Source organism: Cladophialophora carrionii, assembly GCF_000365165.1.
Source record: "Cladophialophora carrionii CBS 160.54 unplaced genomic scaffold supercont1.1, whole genome shotgun sequence".
NCBI lineage: Eukaryota > Fungi > Ascomycota > Eurotiomycetes > Chaetothyriales > Herpotrichiellaceae > Cladophialophora > Cladophialophora carrionii.
In genome coordinates, this window is record NW_008481816.1 from 3,413,357 (window position 1) to 3,439,466 (window position 26,110).

The 26,110-nt window shown below is 54.2% G+C and overlaps 12 protein-coding genes across 12 annotated transcripts; 5 read left to right on the plus strand and 7 right to left on the minus strand.

Moving 5' to 3' along the window:
- Positions 1-219: 219 nt before the first annotated feature.
- G647_01211 (uncharacterized protein) lies at positions 220-2,553 on the plus strand (the record flags this gene model as incomplete). The annotated part of the gene is made up of 2 exons (XM_008724612.1): positions 220-2,305; positions 2,375-2,553. The coding sequence occupies 2 exons, from the start codon at positions 220-222 to the stop codon at positions 2,551-2,553; spliced, it is 2,265 nt and encodes a 754-aa protein (XP_008722834.1).
- Positions 2,554-3,354: 801 nt separating this feature from the next.
- On the minus strand, positions 3,355-5,272 carry G647_01212 (methionine-tRNA ligase; the record flags this gene model as incomplete). Its single annotated transcript, XM_008724613.1, has 3 exons — positions 3,355-3,663; positions 3,711-5,025; positions 5,067-5,272. The coding sequence occupies 3 exons, from the start codon at positions 5,270-5,272 to the stop codon at positions 3,355-3,357; spliced, it is 1,830 nt and encodes a 609-aa protein (XP_008722835.1).
- Positions 5,273-6,754: 1,482 nt separating this feature from the next.
- G647_01213 (uncharacterized protein) lies at positions 6,755-7,414 on the minus strand (the record flags this gene model as incomplete). Its single annotated transcript, XM_008724614.1, has 1 exon — positions 6,755-7,414. One exon carries the CDS (start codon positions 7,412-7,414, stop codon positions 6,755-6,757), a length of 660 nt encoding a protein of 219 aa, XP_008722836.1.
- Positions 7,415-8,255: 841 nt separating this feature from the next.
- On the plus strand, positions 8,256-9,497 carry G647_01214 (branched-chain amino acid aminotransferase; the record flags this gene model as incomplete). Its single annotated transcript, XM_008724615.1, has 2 exons — positions 8,256-8,292; positions 8,392-9,497. The coding sequence occupies 2 exons, from the start codon at positions 8,256-8,258 to the stop codon at positions 9,495-9,497; spliced, it is 1,143 nt and encodes a 380-aa protein (XP_008722837.1).
- A 343-nt stretch (positions 9,498-9,840) lies between these two features.
- G647_01215 (uncharacterized protein) lies at positions 9,841-11,109 on the minus strand (the record flags this gene model as incomplete). Its single annotated transcript, XM_008724616.1, has 1 exon — positions 9,841-11,109. The coding sequence occupies one exon, from the start codon at positions 11,107-11,109 to the stop codon at positions 9,841-9,843; it is 1,269 nt and encodes a 422-aa protein (XP_008722838.1).
- A 720-nt stretch (positions 11,110-11,829) lies between these two features.
- Positions 11,830-12,377, plus strand: G647_01216 (uncharacterized protein; the record flags this gene model as incomplete). The annotated part of the gene is made up of 2 exons (XM_008724617.1): positions 11,830-12,164; positions 12,215-12,377. 2 exons carry the CDS (start codon positions 11,830-11,832, stop codon positions 12,375-12,377), a joined length of 498 nt encoding a protein of 165 aa, XP_008722839.1.
- Positions 12,378-12,543: 166 nt separating this feature from the next.
- G647_01217 (uncharacterized protein) lies at positions 12,544-13,272 on the minus strand (the record flags this gene model as incomplete). Its single annotated transcript, XM_008724618.1, has 2 exons — positions 12,544-13,038; positions 13,090-13,272. 2 exons carry the CDS (start codon positions 13,270-13,272, stop codon positions 12,544-12,546), a joined length of 678 nt encoding a protein of 225 aa, XP_008722840.1.
- A 1,359-nt stretch (positions 13,273-14,631) lies between these two features.
- G647_01218 (uncharacterized protein) lies at positions 14,632-18,603 on the plus strand (the record flags this gene model as incomplete). The annotated part of the gene is made up of 4 exons (XM_008724619.1): positions 14,632-14,671; positions 14,725-15,112; positions 15,160-18,111; positions 18,183-18,603. The coding sequence occupies 4 exons, from the start codon at positions 14,632-14,634 to the stop codon at positions 18,601-18,603; spliced, it is 3,801 nt and encodes a 1,266-aa protein (XP_008722841.1).
- A 711-nt stretch (positions 18,604-19,314) lies between these two features.
- Positions 19,315-20,188, minus strand: G647_01219 (uncharacterized protein; the record flags this gene model as incomplete). The annotated part of the gene is made up of 4 exons (XM_008724620.1): positions 19,315-19,893; positions 19,971-20,042; positions 20,098-20,106; positions 20,165-20,188. The coding sequence occupies 4 exons, from the start codon at positions 20,186-20,188 to the stop codon at positions 19,315-19,317; spliced, it is 684 nt and encodes a 227-aa protein (XP_008722842.1).
- Positions 20,189-20,613: 425 nt separating this feature from the next.
- On the plus strand, positions 20,614-21,197 carry G647_01220 (60S ribosomal protein L11; the record flags this gene model as incomplete). Its single annotated transcript, XM_008724621.1, has 2 exons — positions 20,614-20,764; positions 20,821-21,197. The coding sequence occupies 2 exons, from the start codon at positions 20,614-20,616 to the stop codon at positions 21,195-21,197; spliced, it is 528 nt and encodes a 175-aa protein (XP_008722843.1).
- Positions 21,198-21,940: 743 nt separating this feature from the next.
- Positions 21,941-23,489, minus strand: G647_01221 (uncharacterized protein; the record flags this gene model as incomplete). The annotated part of the gene is made up of 2 exons (XM_008724622.1): positions 21,941-23,302; positions 23,352-23,489. 2 exons carry the CDS (start codon positions 23,487-23,489, stop codon positions 21,941-21,943), a joined length of 1,500 nt encoding a protein of 499 aa, XP_008722844.1.
- A 1,408-nt stretch (positions 23,490-24,897) lies between these two features.
- Positions 24,898-25,125, minus strand: G647_01222 (uncharacterized protein; the record flags this gene model as incomplete). The annotated part of the gene is made up of 1 exon (XM_008724623.1): positions 24,898-25,125. The coding sequence occupies one exon, from the start codon at positions 25,123-25,125 to the stop codon at positions 24,898-24,900; it is 228 nt and encodes a 75-aa protein (XP_008722845.1).
- Positions 25,126-26,110: the final 985 nt, after the last annotated feature.

Below are 26,110 nucleotides of genomic sequence, written 5' to 3' on the forward strand. Positions count from 1 at the left end.
CAAGCAGCGCCCAGGTGTGTGACGTCGGATCCCCAAAAGGAAAAAGCCTCCCAATCCGCGTCCTCGAATTCTTCGCTTGCACACGGCTACTCGCACATGTACCTGATCACTTGCTCCGCTCACATGCCATATCTTTGCTGGTTTGCTTTCGTGTAGGAGTCATATACCAGGTTGTATCTTCATGAACCCGCAATAGCACCATCTTTCACAGTGGTCCCGATGTCGTCGGTCAGATCCACGTCCAGGTCTGTGGACGTAGACTCAAGAAGTCCAACGGGAGCGGGCAGTTTACACTCCAGACATGCCTCGATAGCACGATTATCCTCGCCAATCCCTTCCGGTCGCCTCAATACGCCTCCTGTCCAGCAGGTGCCTACTCCCCAGCAGATAGCAGCAGACTACGACGATGCCAACCTGCCGAAACTCGACCAATCCGGCTCATTGCCAGGACCAGGACCGTCTGCCCTGTCGAGTGCGCTCGCGGATGCAAGAAACCATAGTCCGCCTCAAGCTCAGACTCCTTCGCCTACCCCGACGCCGAGACAGCCCCTCTTGAACACTGCTGCAGGATTGGGTGGTCATGACAGATTACCCAGAAGCAACTACGGCTCTTTCAGCGCTCGTGAGATGGCCGGCAGTCCCGCTCCAACAGAAGATCCAGAGGTGGTCAAGAGACATCTAGTGCAGCCGGAACAAGGCTCGACCAGGTACGGGAGGTCGCTTCGCTTGGACCTGACCGACGGAAGCGGGCTGGACCCGGACGAGTTTTCGAGCTTGAGGTTACAGGGAGGAGATGTGACACGCGCTGTATATCGGTGGGCAGAAGAGCAGGAGAGTAATCAGCCGGGCAAGGCCCAGAGGAGCAAGAGCTTTAACATCGCACGGCCTGACCCGGAAAGTGAGACAACGGATATCCAAAACATTCGAGTGCCAGGCGGGTTTCGTCGACATTTCTTGCGTAGGGCCGCAGAAAGTCCTGCTCGCGCCGGTGAAACGGCGAACGGCAGTGCTGCAACTGGCAGGAATTCCCGGATCCCGTCTACTGGCAATGCTCCGCCTCGACTTTTCACCAACAATTTTCTCGAGTTCCTCACACTCTACGGGCACTTTGCAGGTGAGGATCTGGAGGAAGATGATGAGGTGCTCGAGCCAGACGAATATTTCTCATCTGACGCTTACGATGATGAGGGCAGCGACAGAGAAGCGATGGAGGACAGTGCTTTGCTTACTCCGGGTGGACTGCGGAGACGGAAACATAAGGAGCGCGCACCAACTGGCACGGGCAGCAGCTTTAACGCAGCGTTGCTGCTCCTAAAATCCTTTGTCGGTACAGGCGTCCTGTTCCTCCCTCGGGCATTCCTGAATGGAGGCATGCTCTTCTCGTCGCTTGTCCTGCTCGGGGTGGCCATTCTCAGTTATTATTGCTTCATCTTGCTCATCAGCACCCGTGGCAGGGTCGAGGCGTCATTTGGTGACATGGGCGGCATTCTGTACGGCAAATGGATGAGAGCGGCGATTCTGTTCTCTATTGTTTTGAGCCAGGTCGGCTTCGTGGCCGCCTATACTGTTTTCACGTCCGAAAACCTCCAGGCATTCGTGCTGGCGGTGTCCAAGTGCAAATCGTTCATCGACATCAAGTTTATGGTTCTGATGCAACTCGTCATCTTCCTGCCTCTGAGCTTGATCAGAGATATAGGAAAACTGGGCTTCACAGCTCTCGTTGCAGACGCGTTCATCCTCATCGGCCTCATTTATTTATATTACTACGATATTGCGACTATCGTCGACAACAAAGGCATTTCCGACATCACCCTCTTCAACCCGTCGACGTGGACGCTATTCATCGGCACAGCCATCTTCACGTTCGAGGGTGTCGGTCTCATCATCCCCATCCAGGAATCAATGAGGAAGCCTCAGAACTTCCCCGGCGTCCTCGCCACGGTCATGGTCATCATCACGTTGCTCTTCACGTCCATGGGGGCACTTTCATACGCGGCATACGGCTCAAAGACCAAGACCGTTGTGCTCCTCAATCTCCCACAGGACAACAAGATGGTCAACGCGGTACAGTTCCTATATTCCCTCGCCATCCTGCTCAGCACTCCGCTGCAGCTCTTCCCCGCCATCCGCATCATGGAGAATGAACTGTTCAGCCGCTCGGGGAAATACAATCCCTGGATCAAATGGCAGAAGAACGTGTTTCGCTTCTTCCTCTGCTTCGTCTGTGCACTCATTGCTTGGGGCGGAGCTGGCGACCTGGACAAATTCGTCGCCCTGGTCGGCAGCTTCGCTTGCATTCCCCTGGGTAAGTCGACGTCCCCCTCCATTCCCAAATTTTGTCGTGCATAGATGGAAAGGCTAACGACTCAAAAAGTGTACATCTACCCGCCAATGTTACATTTGAAAGCCGTCTCCAAGACCCGGTGGCAACGCGGGCTGGACTACGCCATGTGTATCTTTGGTGTTGCAAGCTGTGCGTATACCACAGTTTTGACCGTGCAGCAGTGGGCGGGAGGAAGTGGCGCGAAGGAACCTGGATACTGTGACTCTTGAACCGACCCATTAGTGTCCATGGGTGACACGGTTTGGATATCACCCCATTAACCGTGTGTATGTAAAAAAGGACGTCGCGGAGAGGGGAAGCATTAGAGAGGGGGGTGTGTGTGTTCACTTCACTGATCCCCTCCCATCGTGTACCGGCATGATATATCCAGGATAGCGTAGCGTAGTGTAGCGCTGTGGATGCGTATAGAAGTTAGAGCCTGGCCAGAATATGAAGACTCTGCAAGCAGATTTACTGTCAGCACAAACTCCAGAGTTAGATACCCGTGCTCGTAGCAGACTCCCTCCAGCCGAGTCTCAGGCTCTGCAGTTCGATCGCCTTTGTAATCGATGGCGGTGCATTGTCAAGGGATTACCAGCCCAACACACACGCTTCAGGCAACAGTCGACTTGCTAAGGTCCCGTGAAGCGGAGGTCTGATCCAGGAGTTCGTTCTGTTCACTGCACATGCCTGGCAATGTCTCGCACACGCTACATTGCCGGTATGTTGTACATACATTTTATATCTTAGGTACACACTTTCTCTCGATTCTTGGTATTTCGTGCCCAACAGGTACACGACACAGTCCGGTGCTGGTGGCTGGACCTCCTCGCTCATCCGAAGGAACTTCAGGGCCGTATTGCTGGCCAAAGCATATGCCATTGTTTCCGAGTCACGGCAGGACAAGTATGCCTTGGCGATGAGAACCACCACAGAGTCCTTCCAACAGCAGGTCGACAGGAGCCCGTTCCTGCCAGATCGTGGGCGATTGCCATTGTTGTGACGAAGCCTGCGACTTGCCGCCAAAAGGTTCAATGGGGGGACAATAGCATGGGAAAGATAACGTCCACCGAAGGCTTCACGTCGGGCGCCAAAGCGGCTGGGCCATAGGTCATGTCGGCTCCTACCACAGCATGTTCGAACGTCCTGTTCGATTCGTCTACCTCCATCAGATCCAGGGCGGCTTCCATCCTCTCCGGCATGAACGGCTGGAGGAGGATGGTCATGACTCGGATTGATTCGGCACTCATGAAGAGCGCCCAAAGCCCTAATCGTTGTTCCTCCGGCTGGTCGCTCTTAACGAGTCTCCAGACAGCAGTGTTTTGGAAAAAGCTATTCGTCTGCGGGAAGATTAGCATGTCGCTTTGTCCAATAGGCGGATCCTTACCTGTCCTATCAGCTCGCAGATGGATTGTACAGCTTTGCGCGGGTCTGGCTCTTTCATGTGACTGTCTGCAATATCTCTCGCCGAGCAAAGCTTGTTGTACTGAACTTTAAGGCTGTCACGGATCGGGTTCAGGGATGGGTCATAGCCATACCACTGCCCCTGAGACATCATCGTCAAAACATGCTCATCTTCTCTCACAGCTTTGACGGCTTCGCGGACACTGAAATGCTTGCTCCTGAAGACACGGTGGATGAGATTGCCCAGACCGCCTCTCAGTAGGTGATTATATGTTTCGGCGATGAAGGAGTTTTCGTACATGGCGTCGTCTACAATACCGCCATTGTGAGCCATGTAAAACCGGATACAGTCGACGCCGAAACGGTCCATGGCATAAAACGGATTCACACCATTGCCCGAGGACTTGGACATCTTCTGATTGTTCATCGTCCAGTGGGCATGAGTCAGAAACCGTTCAGTTACGGGCAGATTTAACGCCATGAGAAATGCAGGCCAGTAGATCGTGTGAAATCGAATGATATCCTTCCCTATCACTTGACAATTCGGTGGCCAAATAGTAGTAGGATCGTTCTTGTGCACGAAGGGATACCCGGTCATTGTCAGGTAGTTGAACAGAGCGTCAAGCCAGACATAGATGGTTTGGCTGTCATCTCCCGGTACTCGGATGCCCCAGGTGAGTCGTGACGATGGCCTGGAGACAGAGAGATCTTTGAGTCCACCACGAATCTCATCAAGTATGAAATTCATGCGTTGTTTCGGGACAATGGCACCCGGATTCTTGTCGTAGTGCTCGAGCAGAGGTTGCTGGAAGGCAGAAAGTCGGAAGTGATAGTTGGTCTCCGAAGTCCATTCGACGTCCTTGCCAGTTTCGATGGAGACAATCTTGGTCAGACCCGTGGAGGGATCGAGCACTTTGTGTATCTGCGTGGTTGGATAAAATGTCTCGTCGCTGACAGAGTACCAGCCCTCATGCTTTGCCTCGTAAATGTACCCGTTCCGATTCAACTCTTCCCAAACATAGCGAACCACGTCTTTGTGATCTTCGTCTGTTGTGCGCATAAACCGATCGTAGCTGATGTTGGCGGCGTCAGCCAGATGTCTGAACTGCTCGGCGTGATGATCACAGAGCAGTTTGACGTCGGTGTTGGCCTTTTGCGCAGCTTTCTGCACTTTCATGCCATGTTCGTCCGTCCCCGTGAGCATCTTGGCTCCGTCGTCGCCGCGGAGGTTTGCCCATCGTTTGAGGACATCGGCAAGGAGCATGGAGTAAAGGTGGCCGACATGGGGTGCTGAGTGTCTACGTCAGAAGGGAGCTCCCAGAGTGAATGATGAAATTACATGCCTGAATTGACATAGAAGATAGGAGTCGTAACGTAGTAAGGTTTGCTCGTGGCAAGGTTTGAGGATGCCTTTGGTTCAACGGCAGCAGCGAGTCCTCGTCGCTGGAAATGTGCAGGATGCCAGGCCGCGGAGGGCTTCGTGCATCGTGCTGAAGCTCGACATTGGAGGAAGAAGCTGCGAGCACGATGTTCGACAGTACGCATGCCGGAGGAGAAGGTGTTGGACAAGGAATTAATGGACACGCGCCGGAGCAGGAATTGACACGCTCGCAGAGCAACGAGAACAAATCATGAAATTTCCCCGCGTCGCTTCCCCAAGCAAATGCTACGAGGCTGCGAGGCTGCGAGGCTGCGAGGCTCCCAATGCCTGAGCCGAGAGCCACGAGGCTCGTCGCCTGTTGGTGCTCTGGTGTCATTGGTTCCTCAGAGACATATCTCTATGAATACTAATTCTGCTCCACTAGAACATCAAGAAACGAAGGCAATTCCCTGATTAACCATCTCTTCATCATGGATCCGGATCGAGGGGAGGATGACCTCCGCAACGCCTCTAGCCAATAATGCAGAACTGCTCAATGGCAACGCCAGAGCCAACATGCTCTTGCTGTTCGCTGTACTCAAACCTGGTGGCTGAGGTGGTTCTCGCTCTTCCGTCGGCTCTCCTTTGTTGAAATGCTCGTGCTTGCTCGGTCAGGTGCACGCTCTGAGCACGGTGATGATATGTATAATGTAGTCGGGTGCCCGAACAAAGAATAAACAAAGCCATTGTTATTCTTGGAGCTAAATTTGGAATCCAGATTTCCTCTTTTCCAGCTTCCTGATGCAGCCGATCAACATCGGACAGTGTTGGCATCTGAATCACTCTGCTTGTTCAGCTGATATAACGTCTCGATCTCGTGGTGCTTCCATAATGAACTCTGGAAAAGTGGGTTGAACCGAGATTGACAAGTGCCCATTGCAAACCGGATGTAAAAGGCAGTACAAGATCAGGCGGCTGACGATCAATCACCTCTTAACCACCTAGAAAGCCTTGTCTCGACGATCTCACCCCCGAAATGTGCACGACTCGGAGGTACCTGTTTCTATGCTCCCATCCGGCCACACATCGTTTCCGCAATGAAATCTGCGACTCTCCGAGCCTTCGTGGATGCCGAGTTCGAGATTATAACGTCTATCTTCGCCACCCCTGCCAGAAGTGCCGAAATCGGGGGCTGCCCTCGATGTATATTGGAGAACAGGAACCGAAATATGGCGATATATGGTACATTCCCAGCCGCTGCTTTGTCGATGTCGGTTTTCAGAAGCTTGATCCATTCAAGAAGGAGGTGTCGGAACCCACATCAGCCGCCCTGCCTTCACCGAGACAATCAATTGACGGAGATCCGTTGGCTCCACCGCCGACTCCGAGCAACAGCAATGGAAGTGAATCCAATATCTACCGAAAGCTGCTTCGTCGACTGACTTTGAGAAAACCGGCTCCATGTTGCATTAGCCAGACCCAGGAAGGACCGTATGAGGCGACAAGGATCGAAGGACGAGATTATCGTGTCAATGGAGTCATCCCAGCTCGGTGTGAATCGCCACACTAATGGGTGTTTTCGAAAAGGCGAGGGGAAGGAGCAAGCCTTCATATTCCGAAAATGTGCCCATAGCTTGATCAAATGCACAACACGGACAACAATGTTGTCAGCCACCTCTTGTTTCACCCTCTACCTCGATTTCCACGGGGTCATGTTTTGTGTGGTCCCCCTGCGTAGCAATGACGTCGCTAATCTTTCCCGCCTCGCTCATTTCTTCTTTCTCGTCGTCTGCGCAACCGCAATCGTAGAAGTCACCAATATTCGCACAGTCGAACAAAGGTTTCCCCTTGCTCTCGTTCACGACATTGTGGACAAAACATGCCCAGGCCGCTGCACTCGACCGCGAACCGGTTTGTGGAGGGTATTTTTTGAGGATTTGCTGGAAGTGTTCGGCACACTCGCCGCAGGGATACAAGCGGGCAAAGAGATAGACGTAACTTTTCAAGGCATCACTCTCGTCCTGGGTGGGCTTGTCTGGAAACCGGGCCATAGTGGTATGTAGGACTTTCCAGGCTGCTCGGCCGAGTTCTGCTTTCAGAGTTTCGTTCCCAAGTTTCCCCATGACGTGTTCGCCATGAAGGGTATCTGGGGTTGCGGTCACAGTTGGGATGTCTGCGGTGCCTGTGCGATGCAACTTGTCCTGGAAACGGTCGGAGTACGACAGACCGTCCAGGGGACGCTCATGGTCGCGTGTCCATACGACGTACCATAGAAACAAGGCAATGGCAGCTAAGACAATCATAAACGGGGGCGGACCACGAGGCATGGTGAAGGTACTCGAGACGAAGATGTAAGAGAGCGAAGATGTCCCGGAAACAGGTTATGGCGATGGAAAGAAGGCTATGAGGGAAGGAGCGTTGAATAATCAAGGCATCTCCATGCCGTCAGGTGATGAATAAGAGCAGAACCGCACGGCACCCGAGGAGACTGCGAGTTGCGAGATGCGAGATGCGAAGTGCGAGATGAACTCGGCTTCATCTGAAATTCTGGGGCAAGCGAGGCTCGCCGTGAGAGCAGCCAGACAGCCACAGCAGCCACCACAGCCACCTACATACAGTAATTGATTACGGATCCGGAGAGGTGCGGCATCACGTGATTCACAGTCACGTGATGTCACTCCAACCCATCCTGGACCCTGAAATGTGGCTGGACGCAGACAACCGAGGGATCATGCTCTCCTCCGATCTCGCTGGCCTGGCCTCAGGAACAGACGATTTTCTGCCGAATGAGAAAGAGCGCTGACAATGCCAACCAAGATCTAGAAAAATCGTCCAGAGACGGCCGCAAAGACAAATTACCATCAGCTCGATCCATAGATGAGCACGAATACGTATTTGACTTGCCACAGGGAAAAACCTTGTGCAGCGTTGTGCTTACATCCTTGGAATCGGAATCCCACCACGGAAAAAGGTTTTTGGAAAAACATAAGAGTATCATTTCCGCTGTGACTCCTCTGCGTTTCAGACCTTGCGCCTGTGGTTAGGGAAGCCAACGCTGGTTAACACTATTGCTATCCAAGCCCAAGTCCTCGAGCGACAACAGACGATCGAGTAACAAGGGACGAGAACACTTTTAAGGCCATCTCGAGCTCACTACGTATCAAAACCATGGCACCTTTTCCTCCTCCACCGGTCAGCACAATCGGTATGCCTCTCCTGCCCTCTACCCCTAAGAGGCAATCGTCTTTTTGAAGGGAAGCAGAAATCTCTCCGATTAGCGTCTTTCTAACGTATCTATCGCCAGACTGGTCCAACGTCGGATTCAAAGTCCGTGAAGTGAACGGCCACATTGAATCCACCTTCCGCTACTCCTCCTCTGACAAGCCAACATGGAGCAAACCGCGCTTTGTTACGTCTCCTCACCTCTCAATCCACGGCATGGCTCCCGGCCTGAACTATGGCGTGCAATGCTACGAGGGGATGAAAGCGTTCCGCCAACCGGACGGGAGTATCACCATATTCCGACCCGACCAGAATGCTCTGAGAATGCAACGGTCCGCCGAGTACATCTCTGTGCCGCCCGTGCCGGAGGAGCATTTCGTCGAATGTGTGAATCTAGCGGTAGGGATGAACGCCGAGTTTGTCCCGCCCCATGAGACTGGCGCGGCCATGTATATTCGTCCGTTATTGTTCGGGTCCTCTGCTCAGCTGGGTCTCAACCCCCCTGATGAATATACCTTCGTGGTATTTGTGATGCCAACAGGCGTGTACCACGGTGTCCATGCTGTCGATGCCCTTATCCTGGAAGACTTCGACCGCGCGGCGCCAGAGGGCACAGGTAGCGCCAAGGTCGGAGGAAACTATGCGCCTGTGCTGCGACACAGCGAGAGAGCTCGAAACCAAGGGTTTGGAATCACTCTGCACCTCGACAGCAAGACGCGCAGCGAGATTGACGAATTTTCTACTTCGGGTTTCCTGGGCGTGCGGAAGGATGGCGACAAGACCACGATTGTGGTTCCAGACTCGAAGAATGTGATTAAATCCGTCACCTCGGAATCCGCATGCCAGATCGCACAAGACATTTTTGGCTACAGTGTTGAGAGGAGGCGCATTGATTATAATGAACTGAGTGAGTTCAAGGAAGTTATGGCGGCGGGCACGGCAGCGAGTCTGGTCCCCATTAAGAGCATTACGATGAAGTCGAAGAATGACAAGTTCGAGTATCCCGTTAATGAGAAGTTGGACCCTGGCCCGGTTTGTTCGCAGTTGCTGGGCACGCTCAAGGGCATTCAGCAGGGGAAGGTCAAGGATCAATTTGGCTGGAACTTCACGGTCACAGAGCCACCAAAGGACTTTGGCAAGGCTGCCACCAACGGTGGTATAAACGGTGCGGTTGATGAGTTACCCTGAGTGGAGAACGCTGTATGGCTGCATGTGACGAGCGCTGAGTCTTGATGTGGTGCAGGAAGTAGTCTGGGAAAACGATGGAAGAAACGGGCAGGAAGATATTCATGCGCAAGCAAGAATAGCCCCAACAGTAGCATGGATCCCAAAAGCGGCCTGTAGAGAACCCATGCCTTTCAGCCTATTATCAACGGCGATTGCAATAATTGATGTTCCTTCAGGTCCTTGCAAACGCCTCGACCATTGTATCCAGGATGGGTATCAGTATCGTCATTCGTCCAGTGTCATGTCAAATGCTCACAGAGCTGAGCAGAGCCGCACCAAGGTGTATGTAGAGGTAGGGTCAATGTCACTCCGGCATGGGTAATTGGAAGTCTTCGTCGTCCAACTTTGCGTTGTCGAACGGGAAGAAATCGCTTTCAAATAGTTCCTCCTCAATATCAGCATTGTCTTTGGCCAGGTCCTCCTCGAGCAACTCATACTTTTTCAGTCGGAACCACATGTCGCTCTCAACCGGTGGGGAACCGTACAAATCTCGAAAGTCTCGCGGGTGAATGGACCCTTGGTCGATCTTGACAGGCTTGGGGGCCGAGATGGCGACGCTTCTAGGCATTATGGACGGAGCTTTCTTTGCTTTCGGGAACCCGATGGTGTTTCTAGAGAGGGCGGAATGGTTCGGTCGAGTTGATGTTGGTGGGTTCCGTGCAGCCAGAGAAGCAGGTTTCGTTCCCAAGAGAAGATCCCGCTTTTTCTGCTCTGATGCCTGGGTAGATCTTGTGGCAGCGGATGGCAGTCGAGGCTGGGGTTCAGAGAGTGCAGCAACAGCACATCTTGCCTCAGTCGAGTCCACTCTTGATAACGGAGCGCGCTTCTTCGGGCCTGCAGCGATCATGTTATTAACTTGCTTGTTGAGCTCGGCAACCGTAGGGAATATGGGCTTCCCCAGCTCCTCGAGACTCTTCTGGATCCGCTCTTCGTCTTGTTTTTTCCATTCCTCCTCTTCCTTTCTCAGTCTGAGGGAAAATCCGTTCTCATCTTTTGGCGAGTCAACGGGGTAGGCCAGGCCGTAGCCACGTCGAAGTTCTTCTGTAAGCTCATGGTCTTCTTCGAACTCAATTGGAGGGTCTGGGAGCTCGACAGGTGCGGGCGGAGCATATCCGAAATCCGGCTCTTCCTCCTCTAGTGGTTGCTCTAATAGGACATCAGTATCGACGGGTTCTGATCGAGCGACTGCAATCTTTGATCGGTTCGAGCGTCGACCGCCCGTCGAAGCCTTCTGGTGCGTCTTGCCCGGTTTTAATGTCAAAGGTGCAGGGGTCTGGAAAGCTCTAGCATTCGTCGTCTTTGCCCCGAGGGGCGCTCGATTTCGTGGAGCTACTGGTGTGACAAAGGAGCCCTTGTCCTCTTTGCTGGGCCCATCTCTGCCAATATTCTTCTGAGCCTTGAGTGTGATAGGTAGGTTCTCATCGTTCTTTGCTGATCTGAAAGGAGTCTTAAGGTTGGCTGGAGTCTTGGAATGTAGTGCTCTAATATTCTGGTTGAGATGCTTCCCAGCCGCCGTGGTTTGATGGGCATGTATGAGATTTTCCTGATCTCGAGCAGCTAGTATACTCGCCATGGTGATGTCTCGTAGCTATTGCATAATCCTGATGCCCTTTCTCGTTGTAGCAGTCGGCGTGTTTTGTTAGACGCTGGAACCGGAGGCAACCTGATCAGTGAAAGGACGCGGATGAATTGTTGACGTGATTGCCCCAGCAACCGAGGCTACAGTCAACGGTGGCCCTTGGCCGAGCCAGAGACTGGGGCTGAAAAGGGGGGCTGAAACGCCAAAGACGCAAACGGCGAAGCCTAAATTTCCGGCAGCCTCAGTCTGAGAAGCCGATTGCTATTGGCCTGATGAGGGATCGCTTCCCCTCCATCCTCCGCCGCTGACTCCTAAGGCTTTACTTGACAACGGAGCGCACCTGTGACCGCCTGTTGTATTCGTCCTGAACAAGTACCTAGGTATTCTTATCAACGGCATCTACCGCTCTTGTACACAGACGGCCCTCACTTCAACTTCAGCTACAACTCCATCACCAACATTCACAATGGATCGAATCAAGGAGGTACGTCTGCCATACCCTGCACCTTCTCCCTCGTGCTCCTGCCAGGCACCATGGATTCACTCGCGGCTACCTCTGCTGCACCCACGACGGAGACCTTCAATCAGATTTCACTTCCTGCTGCAGTCGTGTTCAAAATAGCACCAGCCGTCATTCTTTCTCCAAATCCTCAAACCTAGAGCAACGCACGTAGTCGTGCCCATCGCCCGTTCACGATCCTACGGTCACTCACCATGGCGAGCGCATTCGCTAATTTCCAACAGAAAATGAACTCTCTCCGCATCGAGGCGGACGAGAACGCTGCCAAAGCCGAAGAACTGAAGGCCAAAGTCAAGCAGCTCGAACAAGACAATCTACAGAAAGAACAAGAAATCACCTCTCTCAACCACCGCAACCAGCTCCTCGAGGCCGAAGTCGAGAAACTCGAGACCGGCCTCAAAGAGGCAAAGGCTCTCGCTGGTGAGTCTGCCGGCCACAGCACTCAGAATGAAGCCCTTCAGCGGAAGCTTCAGGTGCTCGAGGAGGAAGCCGAGCAAGCTGACAAGACCTTGAGAGAAACCAATGAGAAGTAAGACCACCATCTTCCCGGCCATGAGTTGTTCTGATTTGTCCCCACAGACTTCGACAGACCGATGTCAAAGCCGGCCACTTCGAGCGCAAGGTTCAAGCACTGGAGCAGGCTCGTGATGAATGGGAGAACAAATACGAAGATATGTCTAAGAAATACGCCGACCTTCAGAAAGAGCTGCAAGAGCTGGAGCAGAGCATGGGCAACATCTAATTTCCCACGACACACCTTGGGGTCGGCAGAAGTGTCGGAACAAGTGGATGGAGGAGGCAGGATGCATAGACCCACAGCCATACCTACGATACCACGGGCATTTGATACAGGGCGAATTCGAAGGCAAGCGTTGACAGTTCGGGTGAACGAGGATTCCACACCAGTGTTACGATCCACCGGCTCGTCGTTCTCGAGCCTGCCTCGAGTTCCTAGACTTCTGCTTCGCGCGTGCTTCTCTCCGTTCGGCTTTGCCCTCGTACCTGAAATTCCGTTTCTTCTTACGCTTCTTCACCCCGTCCTTGGGTATTTCTTTTGTCCAAGGGCGTTTCTGCTTGCCCGACGAAGTACCTTCGTTTGTGGCTGTGGGAGTCTCTTGAGCATTATCCGGATCTTGTTTGTCACTGTCCTGCTGCGCCCGAAATAGTCCCTCCTTGGAAACGTCCAGAGCCTCGACCGTCACCGTGGTGTACTTCTCCTCGTCAACATATTCCGCCTCATGGTCGATCGGCGGTGGGTCGGAGTCTGAGATGCCTTTCCATTCCTCGTCCGAATCGGTATTTGACTCGCCATATTGTTTATCATTGGCTGCAGCAGGCAATCCCAGCATTGCGTTCACTTCCTCAACATGCCGTTCGAGTTCGGCCTTCCTCTGTTCCCTCAGCTAAGGATGGTCAGCACGAGAAGAGAAGCGACGACGGCACTCATGGCCTACCTGCTTTCTCCCTTCTAGTTTCTCCGCTCTGGCCCTCCGCTCGGCAGCCTCCTGCGCATGCTTGGCCCTCTGCACCTTGCGCTTGTGGAAACCGGTCAAAAAGTCATACCGAGCAGCCGGGTCGAAAGCGATCTCTTCGACTACAGTGGGCTCAACCCTCCGGCGCTTCGTTGGAGGAGGCATATTGCGTTCGTCTACACCTGTATTAATCCATATTACGGCGGGAGGGCGGGCAGTAGAATTCTTGCGGAAAGGCAATTTTAGGGCGAAGCATAATGATCTTTACGCAGCTCCTCCGGTCGCGTCCTGCTTGTTCTCACGAGTGCTTCGTCCTCCATCCTTCGCTAACTGTCGCAAGCGGTCGAATCCACCGAGCACTGAGTTCGACAGCTACAAATTAAAGCCCCGGTTGTTGCTCAACCGTTAGCCATCCAAAAGAGTCACCCAATGATGATATGAATTTTTGGAATTCGGACGCTGTAGGGGATGCATTAGCCTCGAAATCCAGCGCAATTGCCGCACGCACAGAAGCAGTGGCAGCAGGGGGTTTCTGGAGATGGAGTGATACTTCCGAGCCTGTGCATTACTCTGTACGCTGTCTTTACGGAGGACCACTTTCGACATGCCACAATGCGCGCCGAGCATCTTCTCCGAAGGGGGAAAAGGCAGAGGTCCATCTAGTAGCCGCAGCCTACGTAGTCAGTACGAGGAAATAACCAACAAGGTTGAACTGGGCGCCGCCCGCGGCACACCTGCCAATCTCGTTCAGAGCTTGAAGGCCCAGAAGGCCCCAAAGGCCTGGGCCTCGCTGTCGTCGTCTCCTGCCTCTTGCGTACTCCTTACTCCGTATACAGTACTCCTTCCAGTGATCAAGCTCGAATCATATTGACTCAAGCTCCCTGGTGACTTCTTCGTCGCTCCAGATTCCCTTCGGGACCACTGATGGGCAGTGACTGTAATACTGCCGTCGCTTGTGGCTGATGCCCAGGCCTTCTAACCAACCCTGGGTCAATATTGACGCCCTTTCTGGCTTCATGGCTTGAACGTGCCTCGCTAGCTCGCCGCAGCAATACGAGAACTCTCTTCACTCCTTTGTGCGACTCCCACAGAATGGGCGCAGCTCTGCCTCCGTCCTCAACCAGAGCTTGCCCGAAATGCAAAGTCCAGCCCGTTGCCATGGATTCTTCGAAGCGAACCCCTCATCCTAATGAGGCTGTGCCCGCTAGCTGGCTATCTTCTTCTGAACTACTTCTACTTTTGCCCTGGCTGCGCGCATAGGCTGCAAGCCATTAATCAGGCTGAGACTACTCCGGACGCGAGGCGGACAACACGACGCTCGCGAACGTCTGAGGTGCTTCGGATTGGTGGGTTTTGCTCGAAGCTGCCGTGCACCACGTCCTGTGTATTCTGAACAAGGCTATATCACGCTGCGCATGCCTGTCCAGAATCCTACTACATGTCCCTCCTGCTTGCCCAGCACCTGATTTAGAAGACCCGCGTGAGCTCTGACGACCTGCGGCCTTGGGGTGGCCGCCAGACAACATGGATCCTGTTTCACTGACGGTTTCTATCTTTGCCTTAGGTACCACCGGTCTTTTGGTGCCGTTGGTAGCCCAAAGCTAACTTTGGAAACAGCGAAGACGGCGGCCGTGATAACCAATGCAATCCAGGCTGTTTCCTCCTCGGACGTGTCGACAGGGATAGAAAATCTGTCAACCGCATTCAAACACACGTTCGATGCTGTCCAACGGCTCAAGATCCTTGCAGAAGAGCCTGGTCAATTCGAGGGAAAAGAGGGCCTCTGCGAGGAAGCGCTTGGAGTGGTTGCAGACACGCACAAGACTTTGACCGAGTTGCGAAAGAGAATTGAGAAACTTCAGCCGCCTGAGAAATCTAAGGGCACATGGCGTTCGCTTCAGATACGGACTCGGTATCAATGGAGTGAACGCTCTGTACAGACTCTGTTGCTGCGACTGCAAGAGCGACGACAAGCGTTGTCTTCAGTGTCTGATACTTTTGCTAGGTACGCAAGTGCATTGTGCATTGCTGCCAATACTGACAATATTTCAGAGTCCAGGCCAGTACGATACAGTCACATGCAGCAGCTATCCGTGTCACGACAGATCAAATCAGAGCCGAGACCACGCAACTCAGGGCACAGATTGAGGGCATTAACGCCCAATTCCAGGAAGCCGTGACGCGACTGCGCGAGGCTGGTCTACCGCCGGTAACGGCGAACCTTGCCGAAGCAGACGACCCAGGGACATCAGCGACACAGACAGTACCCAGGGACAGTGACAGTGATTCCGATTCGCCCGTCGATGTCCGCACCTCCAGTCATCCAAGGGATGCATCCCAGTCAGCGGTGTCCAAGCCTTCTGCGCCTGCTCCGTTACTAAAGCAGAAGAACATCTCCCTGCTTCTGAAAGCCTCTTCTGGCCACGAGATGCAATTAGCTCGCAAAAGGTATGCTACAATAAAAGCGGCCGAGGTAGCCCGAGGTATTACACGGCAGCAGGACCAGAACCTAAGATCGCTTGTGAGATCTTTGGCCGCAGCAGAAGCTGCCACCAAAGGCTTGACAAGCCCCGAAATAGCCTCAGCGGCTCTTGCTTTAGGTAAAGCCTATCGTGATGCTGCTCTCTACGAAGATGCCCTGCAAGTCTACAAGGAGGCTCTAACTGCTAGAGAGGCCATCTTCGGCGCCACTAATTCTATCACATTGAACATCTGGGACAGTATCGCCCAGGTTCATGTGATCCAGTCTCGCTGGTCAGACGCATTGGCATGCTACCAGATATTACTGGAAGGGAGAATGCAGGATCCGAAGGCTGGACAAGGCCATCCCTCGACTCTCACAGCCGCGACCAAGGTAGCGAGGATGCAGCAACAGCTGGGTCATCACGATGAGGCAGCCACACAATGCGCCAACGTCCTGTCAGCATATGCGTCGCAGAACAAGAGTCAGTCCTTGCCTGCTTTCGCGGTTCGTTTGCAGATTGCGGAGATTTACCAAGCTCAGGGCAAGCTTGATGAGGCCGTCATAGCATATACCGCCCTCCGCGACCAAACCAGAAACGTGAAGGGGGGCGAGCGCCTCGCAGAACAAGCGGATGCGGCGATTCGAAAGATCCAAGAAGACAAACCCGAGCCCACGACTGAAACCTCGGACGAGGAATCAGAACCTGGAGACCGCTCCGGAATGGCGTTGTGTACGAAGGACGCCGAGCTAATCAACACATGCCGCCGACAGCTGGAAGAGCTGGGCGCAGTGCTAGGCAGGTCGCACCCCGACACCCTGGCCAAGATGTACGAGCTTGCTGTGGCATACTCCAGCGCTGATCAACACCGAAATGCGATAGGCTGGTTTCAAGAAGTTGTGACAGGACGAACCAAGGTGTTTGGGCCGGACCACCCCTTGACTTTAGACGCTACTCACCAAATGGCAGCATCGTACGAAGAGCTTGGTGATCTGGACAAGGCCTTCGAGCATTATCACACGTCTCTGAGCCGTCGTGAGACGAAGCTCGGTGATGATCACCCTCAGACACTGTCTTCCGTTGTGGCGATTTCGATGGTCTACAGTGCCCGAGGAGACAATAACGTGGCGAGAGATCTCCTTCTCAGAGCGGTAGACGGCTATACTCGTCGATACAGTGCCGACCACAGTGCCACTCTGTCGGCAAAATACAAACTCGCCGAGGTCTATCGAGAGAAGGCGTTGCTGCAGCGTTCTCTCGAACTGCATCGAGAAGTGTTGGACAGAAGAATCGCCACTCTCGGTCCCAATAACGCCGTGACTTTGAATTCGGAGCGCGCCGTGGGCAACGTCTACCGCCGCATGAAGCAATTCGATATGGCCATCACGCACCTTCAGCGTGTGCTCGAAGGGAGAGAGAAGACATTCAGACGTGTTCACTCGTTGACGATCTCCGTCGCTCTGGATCTTGCTTCGATTTACTGGAATACCGACCGACCGGGCAACGCGGTTGTCTACTACCAGCAAGCGTTCGAAGGAATCCAGCACCAGGAGCCCGACTCTCCAACTGCTGGGCTTGTCACGATGTCAAACATTGCACTGTGTTACTATACTCTCGGTGATTATGCTGAAGCACTTTCCTGGTACAAGAAGATGTTGACTATCCAAGAAAGCGAGCACGGCTTGACCCACGAGGAGACCATTTACACCGCGGAGCAAGTGGCGCGATGCTGCATGGAGATTGAAGAGTGGGTCACTGCCATCGAGCTGTTCCAGCGCGTGATAGCATCCAAGCAGAAATCATTATCAGACAGTCCGTCGGAGTGGAGCTTCAACCTCTTCCAACTGGCTCTGGCGTGCTTTAAGAAGGGGATGTACAACGAATCATTGGCATGGAGCCGCCGCATCCTCGACCTGGAAGACAAGATCAGGCCAGAAGAACGGCTCGCCACCATGAGGAGGACGGCGGTTATTCTTTCCAAGCAAGCCAAACTGGAAGAATCATTGGAGACATATCAGAAGGCCCTCGATGAATGCAAAAAAAGTCTGGGAGACGACCACTGGCTTGCAGAGAGTATCCTGGATGAGAAGAGCGAGCTCTATCTGCAGATCGACGGCGCAACATTCGTCGCTCGAGACTACCAGAAAACCCTCGACGAGCTCCAAAGGACAGTCAACAAGGACAACTACAAGTCTCTAAAGATCCTGTACAAGTTCGCGGATGTCCATCTCGAGCAGCACCGATACCAAGAAGCACTCAATCTCTACACCACCGTGCTCGAAGCGGTGGAGAAGTCTTCCCATAGACACGAGGCGGCCTTTACAAACCTATGCAACGCGTGCATCTCAGACATTGCCACCTGCCACATGAAGCTGTTCAACACGCACCTGGCACTTTCATTTCTCGACCGACTGATCTGCTGCGGTGACGACGAGTACCGCCTGGGCGCACTCGTGCGCATCGGCAACACGCAAGAGAAGCAGGGCGAATACGTCGCCGCCATCGAGACGTACAAGCACTCCTGGACCTCGAGACCGCCAAAGTTGGCGGCAACCATCGCGATCCTCTCATGAGCGTGCGCAAGATCGCCGCACTGTACTCCCGTGTCAGCAGGTATCAGGACGCACTGACCTGGACGAACCGGGCGCTGCAGGGATTTCAGGCACTCGGCACGGATACGCAGGCCGAGACCTTCGAGACGCTCGACTTCCTCTCCAGCGTCTACTGCCACCTCGGCCGCTTCCAGGACGCCACACGCGTTCAGAAGGAAGCCATGGAAGGGTTTGCCCGCGTTCGCGGGCCTCAGCACGCTTCAACACTCAAGGCGACGCTGGATCTCGCGGAGATGTATGGTGCCTTGGAGCGCAAGGAGGAGGCCAACCAGCTGTATCAGAGGGCGTTGAGCGGGTACGAGGCTCGAGTCAAGGAGGTCAGGGATGAGGGCACGACGGAGTTGGGCGAAGAGCACCGAGTCGTGAGGGAGCTGAAGGGCAAGATCCGGGAGATTAGTGGGCATGGGAGTGCGAGATACTGATGGCCAGCCATGCATGACGATTTCAGACACTCGGTATAGTAATGTACATAGTATATTACTCCATGGACATACGGTCTGAGAGATGGCTTAGCGCTCCGAGAGAGTCCATCCCGACGACAGCAGATGATGCACGAGAACATATTTGTAGGAGCGAAACTAGGATCGAGGATAGCGAATCGTGGGACATCAAGGCCCGCAATAATATCTGGGCCATCGATCGCGTACGAGTACGTACTCTATGCTGCGTCCTTCGCAGCGTGTGGCTATGCCCGACCTTCGCGCCTTCGGAGCCTCTTCTCGAATTCTGTTTGATTCGTGTATCTCGGCGGGGCAAACCACGTCATCCTTGCAGCTTCGTCAAGTCTGGCTCAGGGTCTGCCCTGCGGCGGGTGGCTGTTCTGCCGTGTCCGTGCAGGTTAGATTGATGAGCCCTATTTCTTCAGCCACCGCGTTGAATCTCAGTGCCTGAGAGCTGTGGAGCCCACACAACTGTGATGGCCAGCCTGTCCCACTTCAATGTGCTGATGCCTTGCACGCAGGTCCAGGAATGCAATAGGTAGGGCATGGACCTCTCCAGTGTGGATTGGGTTGCCGTTCGCTGTGGCGATGCATACTGCACGCGAGGCGTCCGAGGTTCTCGCATCGTTCCCTGGTACTCGTGTAGAGATCTAGAATGATCTCGATTATTCACCCTTGCTTCTTCTCCTTCAGCTAACGACCACCAAATCCTGGTGGGGGAAACCCTCTCCCCTGGCCAGGCGGGCCCCCGAACCCGGGAGGTGGTCCACCTGGTGGTCCTGCAAACCCAGGCGGGGGGCCTCCAAAGCCCGGGGGAGGTCCTCCCCTCCCTGCAAATCCCGGCGGCGGAGCACCCCCAGGGAATCCTCCCGGTGTTGGAGGAGGGAATCCAAACGGTGCGCCTCCAGGTGGCCCTCCGCCTGGTGCAGGTGGACCGCCCATTCCCACGCCTGCAACCGGTCCACCCAGTCCAACCGGGAGGCCTCGTCCCGCTGGTCGTGAAATCCCCGTCCCGGCTTGTAATGCGCTCGGCGCTCCTCCCGGGGCTGAAGTGCCCAGTCTCGCGCTCGGGTCTGATGGGGGAGGTCCTTCAACGGAACAGCTTACGATATTTGTCCCTCGGAGAATCACCAGGCCCAGGGTGCGCTTCTCTTCTGTCTCGACGGCTTGGGATGCGGCAGCCGAGCCAGGAGCACCTGGGGCGGAGGGCTTGTTTTGGCGACGTCTGACTTTGCGGAACTCTTCAGTGTCGGCAAGGACGAGGTTCATGTGCTACAATACAAAGAGATTAGCGGGCACGATCAGGGAAGGAAAGTATTGGGGCCAAAGAGAACGGGAATTGAGCCGACCTTATCAAACGCCAGCATTTGTCCGGTCATCTGGCGGCCGTCGTTGAGCGTAACGCGCATGCGGTAGTTGATCTGACGGTCACGTTAGCTTGGGACGAATATCTTCTCGCTGCTGTTGTGGTCTCACTAGGTTTTGCTACAATGGTGTTAGCATGTCTGCCGTGTATCATCATGGAGTAATCTGCCAGGCTTACCATCTTCCCTTGTTTGTTCGCCATGCCGGGTACTGTTGCGCACGAATGCGACTTGACCTTTGGCTCGACTTCTTCTCCCGCCGCGGCGAAGTAACAATGTCGGAGATTGAATGCTTAAAAAATTGTGCTAATGCGCAGTTCAGAGCCGCAGCTCGACTTCGCTTGCAAGACGATGGCTGCAACACTCTCACGATACAAGAAATGAGGCAGGCCCGAACTCGCAATGTCTGCTTCTGTCGTGCAGGCTGCACGGCGTGATGGTCGCGAGACTGGAGGCTAGGAAATTGATGCCCCCAGCTCCCCCAATTGGGCTTAGCCTCTCTGCCAAGCCTTCCTCCGCGCACATCAGTTTTCGACCCGGGCGAATCTGCAAGTCATTTAGTTGCACCTCATCAACCGGCACCAGCACACATAACTCTGTCACACTCGTTAACACCACCATTGACACAATGGCGGAAGGCAATGACAAGAGCTCCAACCCCATGCGGGAACTCCGCATCGCAAAGCTGGTGCTGAACATCTCGGTCGGCGAGTCTGGCGATCGTCTCACTCGCGCTGCCAAAGTGCTGGAACAATTGTCTGGCCAAACGCCCGTCTACAGTACGAGTTTCCGCTCCAACCCCTGCTGGGCTACCCTCTCTGACACATTCGCACAGGCAAAGCCCGTTACACCGTCCGCTCCTTCGGCATCCGCCGCAACGAAAAGATCGCTGTGCACGTCACGGTCCGGGGTCCCAAGGCCGAGGAAATCCTCGAACGTGGCCTGAAGGTCAAGGAGTACGAGCTGCGAAAGAAGAACTTCTCTGATACCGGCAACTTCGGCTTCGGCATTTCGGAACACATCGATCTGGGCATCAAGTACGACCCCGCGATCGGTATCTATGGCATGGATTTCTACTGCTGCATGGGACGGCCGGGTGCGAGGGTTGCGAAGCGGAGACGCGCAAAGGCCAAGGTTGGACGCAGCCACCAGGTCAGCAAGGATGATTCCATCAAGTGGTTCAAGACACGGTTCGAGGGTATTGTCCGATAAACGAGATGCGGACCACTACGAATGAGGAGCCGTGGTAGCGATGTGGTTGGGCATGTGTAAAAGGAAGACGATCACCATCATCGCTGGCGTTATTAAGAAGCTACGAGACACCGTGGCCCTGGCCCACAACTTCAGCGCCCACAAATGAGGACTCGCGGAGAGCAGATCTGCAAAGCCAAAAGAGCAGTCATTCTGGCCAAAAGAATCGGATCCGATCCAGCTCTGCGCAAGGGTGTCAGAGCACCCAGCTGCCGCTGCGGCATTGGTAGAATTCAAGCAATCCACCAAATTTTGTGCTTCCTGTTGTTGTTGTAGTCGTCTCCTTTATCTCTTTCATGATCATATCCACTGGCCCAGCGTAGGTGATCGACGCTCACCTCTCGCACATCCAGAAAATTAAGGATGTTTTACCACCGATTCCTGCTTCGGCGTGTCTGGGATGCAATACTTATCACTGATCTCAAACAGGCAGGGCATCAAGATTATAGCAGGACAGGCAGGAGGCATGATGATATTGTGTGCCCACAAGACATTGCAGTCGGACGCTCTCTCCGAAAGTACCCAGTATCAAAAGTCCACACAGTCAGATCTGACAAATTCCTCGATCCCAGCGCCGTGCTTTTATGCATTACATTGCCATTACAAAGCCAGAAGGTAAACCATCGTCGTTGATGTCATGCTCATTGCGTTCATTGCAGATTCCTCTAAACTCGGATACACCCGTTTGCTCGAGACAATCTGGATCATGGCCGGTTCCCCACCTGGGAATTGGGATTCACCGCCGCTCGTGCATTCTCCACTACTGTGTCCATATTACTTGTTGCCACAGGCGAAGTTGGGGACACAGTATTTGAGGGAGCGGACTGGATACTGGGGGATACAGGTGTGTTCGGCTCCGATGCTCCCGATACGCTGATCCTCGGCAGGTTCAGCTGTGGTAATTGAGGTGCAAGACTTGCATTCGTCGGTGCTCTGCTGGGAGCACCTGACCGCCGACTAGCAGCAGTCGCGCGGCGTGCGATGGCAGCCTCGTAGGAAGGAGCATCGCCCCATTCGAGATACTCGTAGTCGGGCGGACGGTTTGCGTCGCCTAGATCCGAGGGCTGTAACCGGGATTCGCCAATGTCCTCTGAGCCGGTGCTTTCATCAGGCGTGAATCGGTTAGCCGTGGGAGAAGAGTTAGATGTACCACCACTTTGTGGGTCATCGCTTTGTCTTCTCTCGGAGCCAGGAGTAGGTTGAGGATAGCTGTCTGAACCCATGGTTGAAATGCTTATAGCACTCCCCGAGCGTTCGCGGCTGTGCATCGATGTGGCATCTGAAAGGCCACGAGCTCGGCCAGTGTTCTGCCCCATAGGTGCTGCTCCACTCAACAGTCCACCTCTTTCCGAGTCGTTGCTGTTCGCTCGAAGCCGGGTTCCGTCGTGTCGGACTTCGCCCAGGGAACCGTAGGCCACACTCGATACTCTGCTTTCGCGGCCGCGGGACTGGTGCTCTGCAATGAGCGTGGCAGCAGAAACGCTGGCACCGCCATTGAGGGAAGCGGCGCTTTCACTGGCCCGCTGCCGAGATTCTCGCCTCAGCTGCTCCAGTCGAGCCGTGTCTCCCCTGTCACGAGCCTCTCTTCGTTCCCGCCGTCGTTCTTCCCGTTCTGCAATTTCTCGTCGTCGGGCGAGGCGGATCTGATATAAGGACTCCATCTGTTCTTCACGGCGGTTCTCTTCTTCGTCCACTGTCTCCGGAAACTCCACGACGGTATCCATACCACCTCGCTCGCCTTCTCGCCCGATCACCTGTTCGGTATCTTTGGGCGTCCTTGAGTACGCAGGCAATGTCATCACGGATCGTACGCTCGTGTTCCGGTCTACACCCGCACCACCCCCAGCTCCAGACTCGAGTTCCCTGCCATTGTATGCGGTATTCGTGGAAGAAAGATCTCGATTGCGGACAGCATTGTATTTTCCACTAGGCTGCCACTGTTGCCATTTCTGTTTCAGGAATTTCCCAGGAAGATACTTTGGTTTCTTTCCTTGGACACGCCATCTTCGGAGCATGGTATAAAAGACGGCGCAGGCGGTGAGGAAGAGAACTATCCCAGCGACCGCCTAAAAACATCAGGAACATTTTCTCTTGCCAGATGTTGGACCTACTCACCCCGATGATGACAGCACTTCCACCTATCCCGCCTCCGTCTTCGCCGCCGCCGAGCGGTCGGTTATTCTGCCTTGTATGTAGTTGACTTGCATCTGTGCTGCGGCTCGCCCGTCTTCGTATAGTCGAGGCGGCCGCCATAGCGGTAGAGGGATGCGAGGAGCAGTCGGATCGATGGCTATACCCGGCAGGACTCTACCCCGACATTTGATGGAGGTCGCGGAAGCTCACGAGCCAGCGTGACCGGCCAGACCGGGGACGAGAGATTTGTACGACCTGGCAAACGGGGAATCCCCCGCGAACGTGTCGGAGAATAGTGGTACGGGTGACGGAAGTGTCAATGTAGTATATACTGTGTACAAAGTGCACGCAACAAAAGCGTGGTCAGATTGGATGCAGTCTCGTAGCCATCGCAGTGGGCGGCCTCGAAGACGTTCAGAGTTGGCCGGGCAGAAGCAAGCGCAGGGAATTCGCAAACAGCAAAGCCATATGCCGTCAGCCTCCCAGAGGCGTCGACGAGCGGCAGGATTACGCTCATGGCTCAGGGCTGAACAGCCTCGGATTGGTGGTGCAGAGCTAGGCTGTGCGAGACACGCAGCCAAGGGTCCAAGGGCGCCAACCCGTCGAGCCCGTCTCCTGTTCGCGTAATTAATCGCCGAACTGAATTGGGTCGACTTCGGTTACAGAACCAGAGGAGCCTGATGTCACCCCAAGTACGAGGTACTGAGAAGTTGCTACTGATGGGTGACTGTCCGGGTGCTGTCCCCCATCGCACTCAGGCGGAAGAAAGCTGAATCTTTCTCGGTGTCTCTTTCTTACTTGAATGACGCTGGAGTGGGCACCGCCATGATCTCTCGGACTGGACGGTGCCTCCACTTCACAGTACAGTAAGCAAACTGTGAGAGCGAAAAATGCTCCGGAACAGGCTTGAGATGCGAACAATAATGCCCCGAGTACGAGTTATGCTAGGTGAGACGAGACATTGTATGAGTAGTCCTCGTAAGGCAGAATCACATGCTTCGGGGCTCAAGGAGACTTGTAGCTCTAGTGTGGTAAGTGTCTAGTGAGCTGAAAGTGAATCGGATTGACGCCCCTCTTGGCAAAGCCGAGTCTTTCCTCTTTCGGCATCGCATAAACAAAACACAGAACACGAACAATCTGTTTAGAGGTTTCGACTCTGCAACCTCATCATCCGTTGATTTAGCATCGTCGATACGACTTACTAACCAGACAGTCATGGCTCCCTCACGGTTCGACCCAGGGACCCTCAACACTAACTACAGCAGCATCCATTCGCATGAAGCCTTCGTTGGCGAATACCAGGTACAACGGGAACCTTGCCGTCGCTGAAATCCACTGACAGACGTCGTCAGGTCATGTACACTCCTGGGTCAACCTCTCCACAAATGAACCGCCCCAAGAAGTCGACTCGCTTTAGCAGAGCGGCCTCGTCCAAGTCGCAGCCCAGCCAGTCCTTCATACTGCCCAACATACCCAACACGTCCATGATTATGCCCGACCACGGTCAATTGCCGAACGTCAACATCCATTACTCCGTGCCCGCAGACGAGAAACAGATTGTCGCGTCTTTACGCACTCTCCAACGCGATCTCAACGAAGCCATACAGACCATCAATTCGCTAACCCGCGAACGCGACGAAGCCCTGCTTGAACTTAGGTTGCTTAGAGCTGCATCTAAGAAACAAAGCACTCCCGTCAGGAAAAACAGAGCTGCTTCGCGCGTTGAGGAGGAGCTGTTTGACATCAGTCGATCCATGACCCCAGAAGAAGGTCCAGTCCGGCAGACTTCACGCAGAGAGAAGACCGCAGACACCAAAGAAGAAGCCAAGACAGCCATCTCTGACGAGGCCCGCGTCCTGTCGCCCGTCAATATCAACCGACCGGTGTCTCCTAACACCGAGAAACGACCGGGCAGCAAGAACGAGGCGAACGCCAGGAGCAAAATCCAGTCCTACCAGAGACCAACGGTTAATGACACCGAAAACAGCGTCCTGGAAGATCCTACTGCTGCATCGAACACTTCGCGCCGCCGACGACACGCTGCACTTGATGACAACATGACCTCAGCATACATCATCCCCGATATCACTGTTAGTCAGCCCGCGAGAGCTGAGGTCTCCAAAGAGGCTCGACATGTCCTCCACCGCCATGGCGGCGACGCAGGTCACATGGACAACTGCACCGTTTGCCAGCGCCTTACAGCTCCAGCTCGAGGATCAAAGCAGCTTGCTCGCAACAATCGCGCCACATCCGCCCCCGTCGAAAAGCTTCACCGTAACACACGCGCCACATCTGCGCCAGTTGAGTCCAAACCCGACTTCACCGCCCAGGTCACGCACTTGATGAAAGAAAACATACTCGAGGAACCTACATTGCGGCCCAAGATCCACCCATGGCACGCTCTTGCTAATGTCAGGCAGCTTCTGACCGATCAATTCGAGGAAGCCAAGCGGAAGCATGCCCTTGCGTGGGAGCAGTACGACGCGATTGAGGCGCCCTTGAACAGCAAGAAGCATGCGGCTGCGAGTGAACAGCTGTTTTACTGGTCCAAGAAAATGGAGGAGTGTCGGATCAACTTGGATCAATTGAGGGATGTCGAGGAGGGCATGAAAGACGACGAGAGTCAGTAGTGAGGCAGCATCGTACAGCCGGGGCGGGATTTTGGGGTGATTCCAGCTGTGGATGAGGCTTTACAAGGCACTGGGTTATCTATGTCTTCTTGTGCCCATGTCCGTCTATGA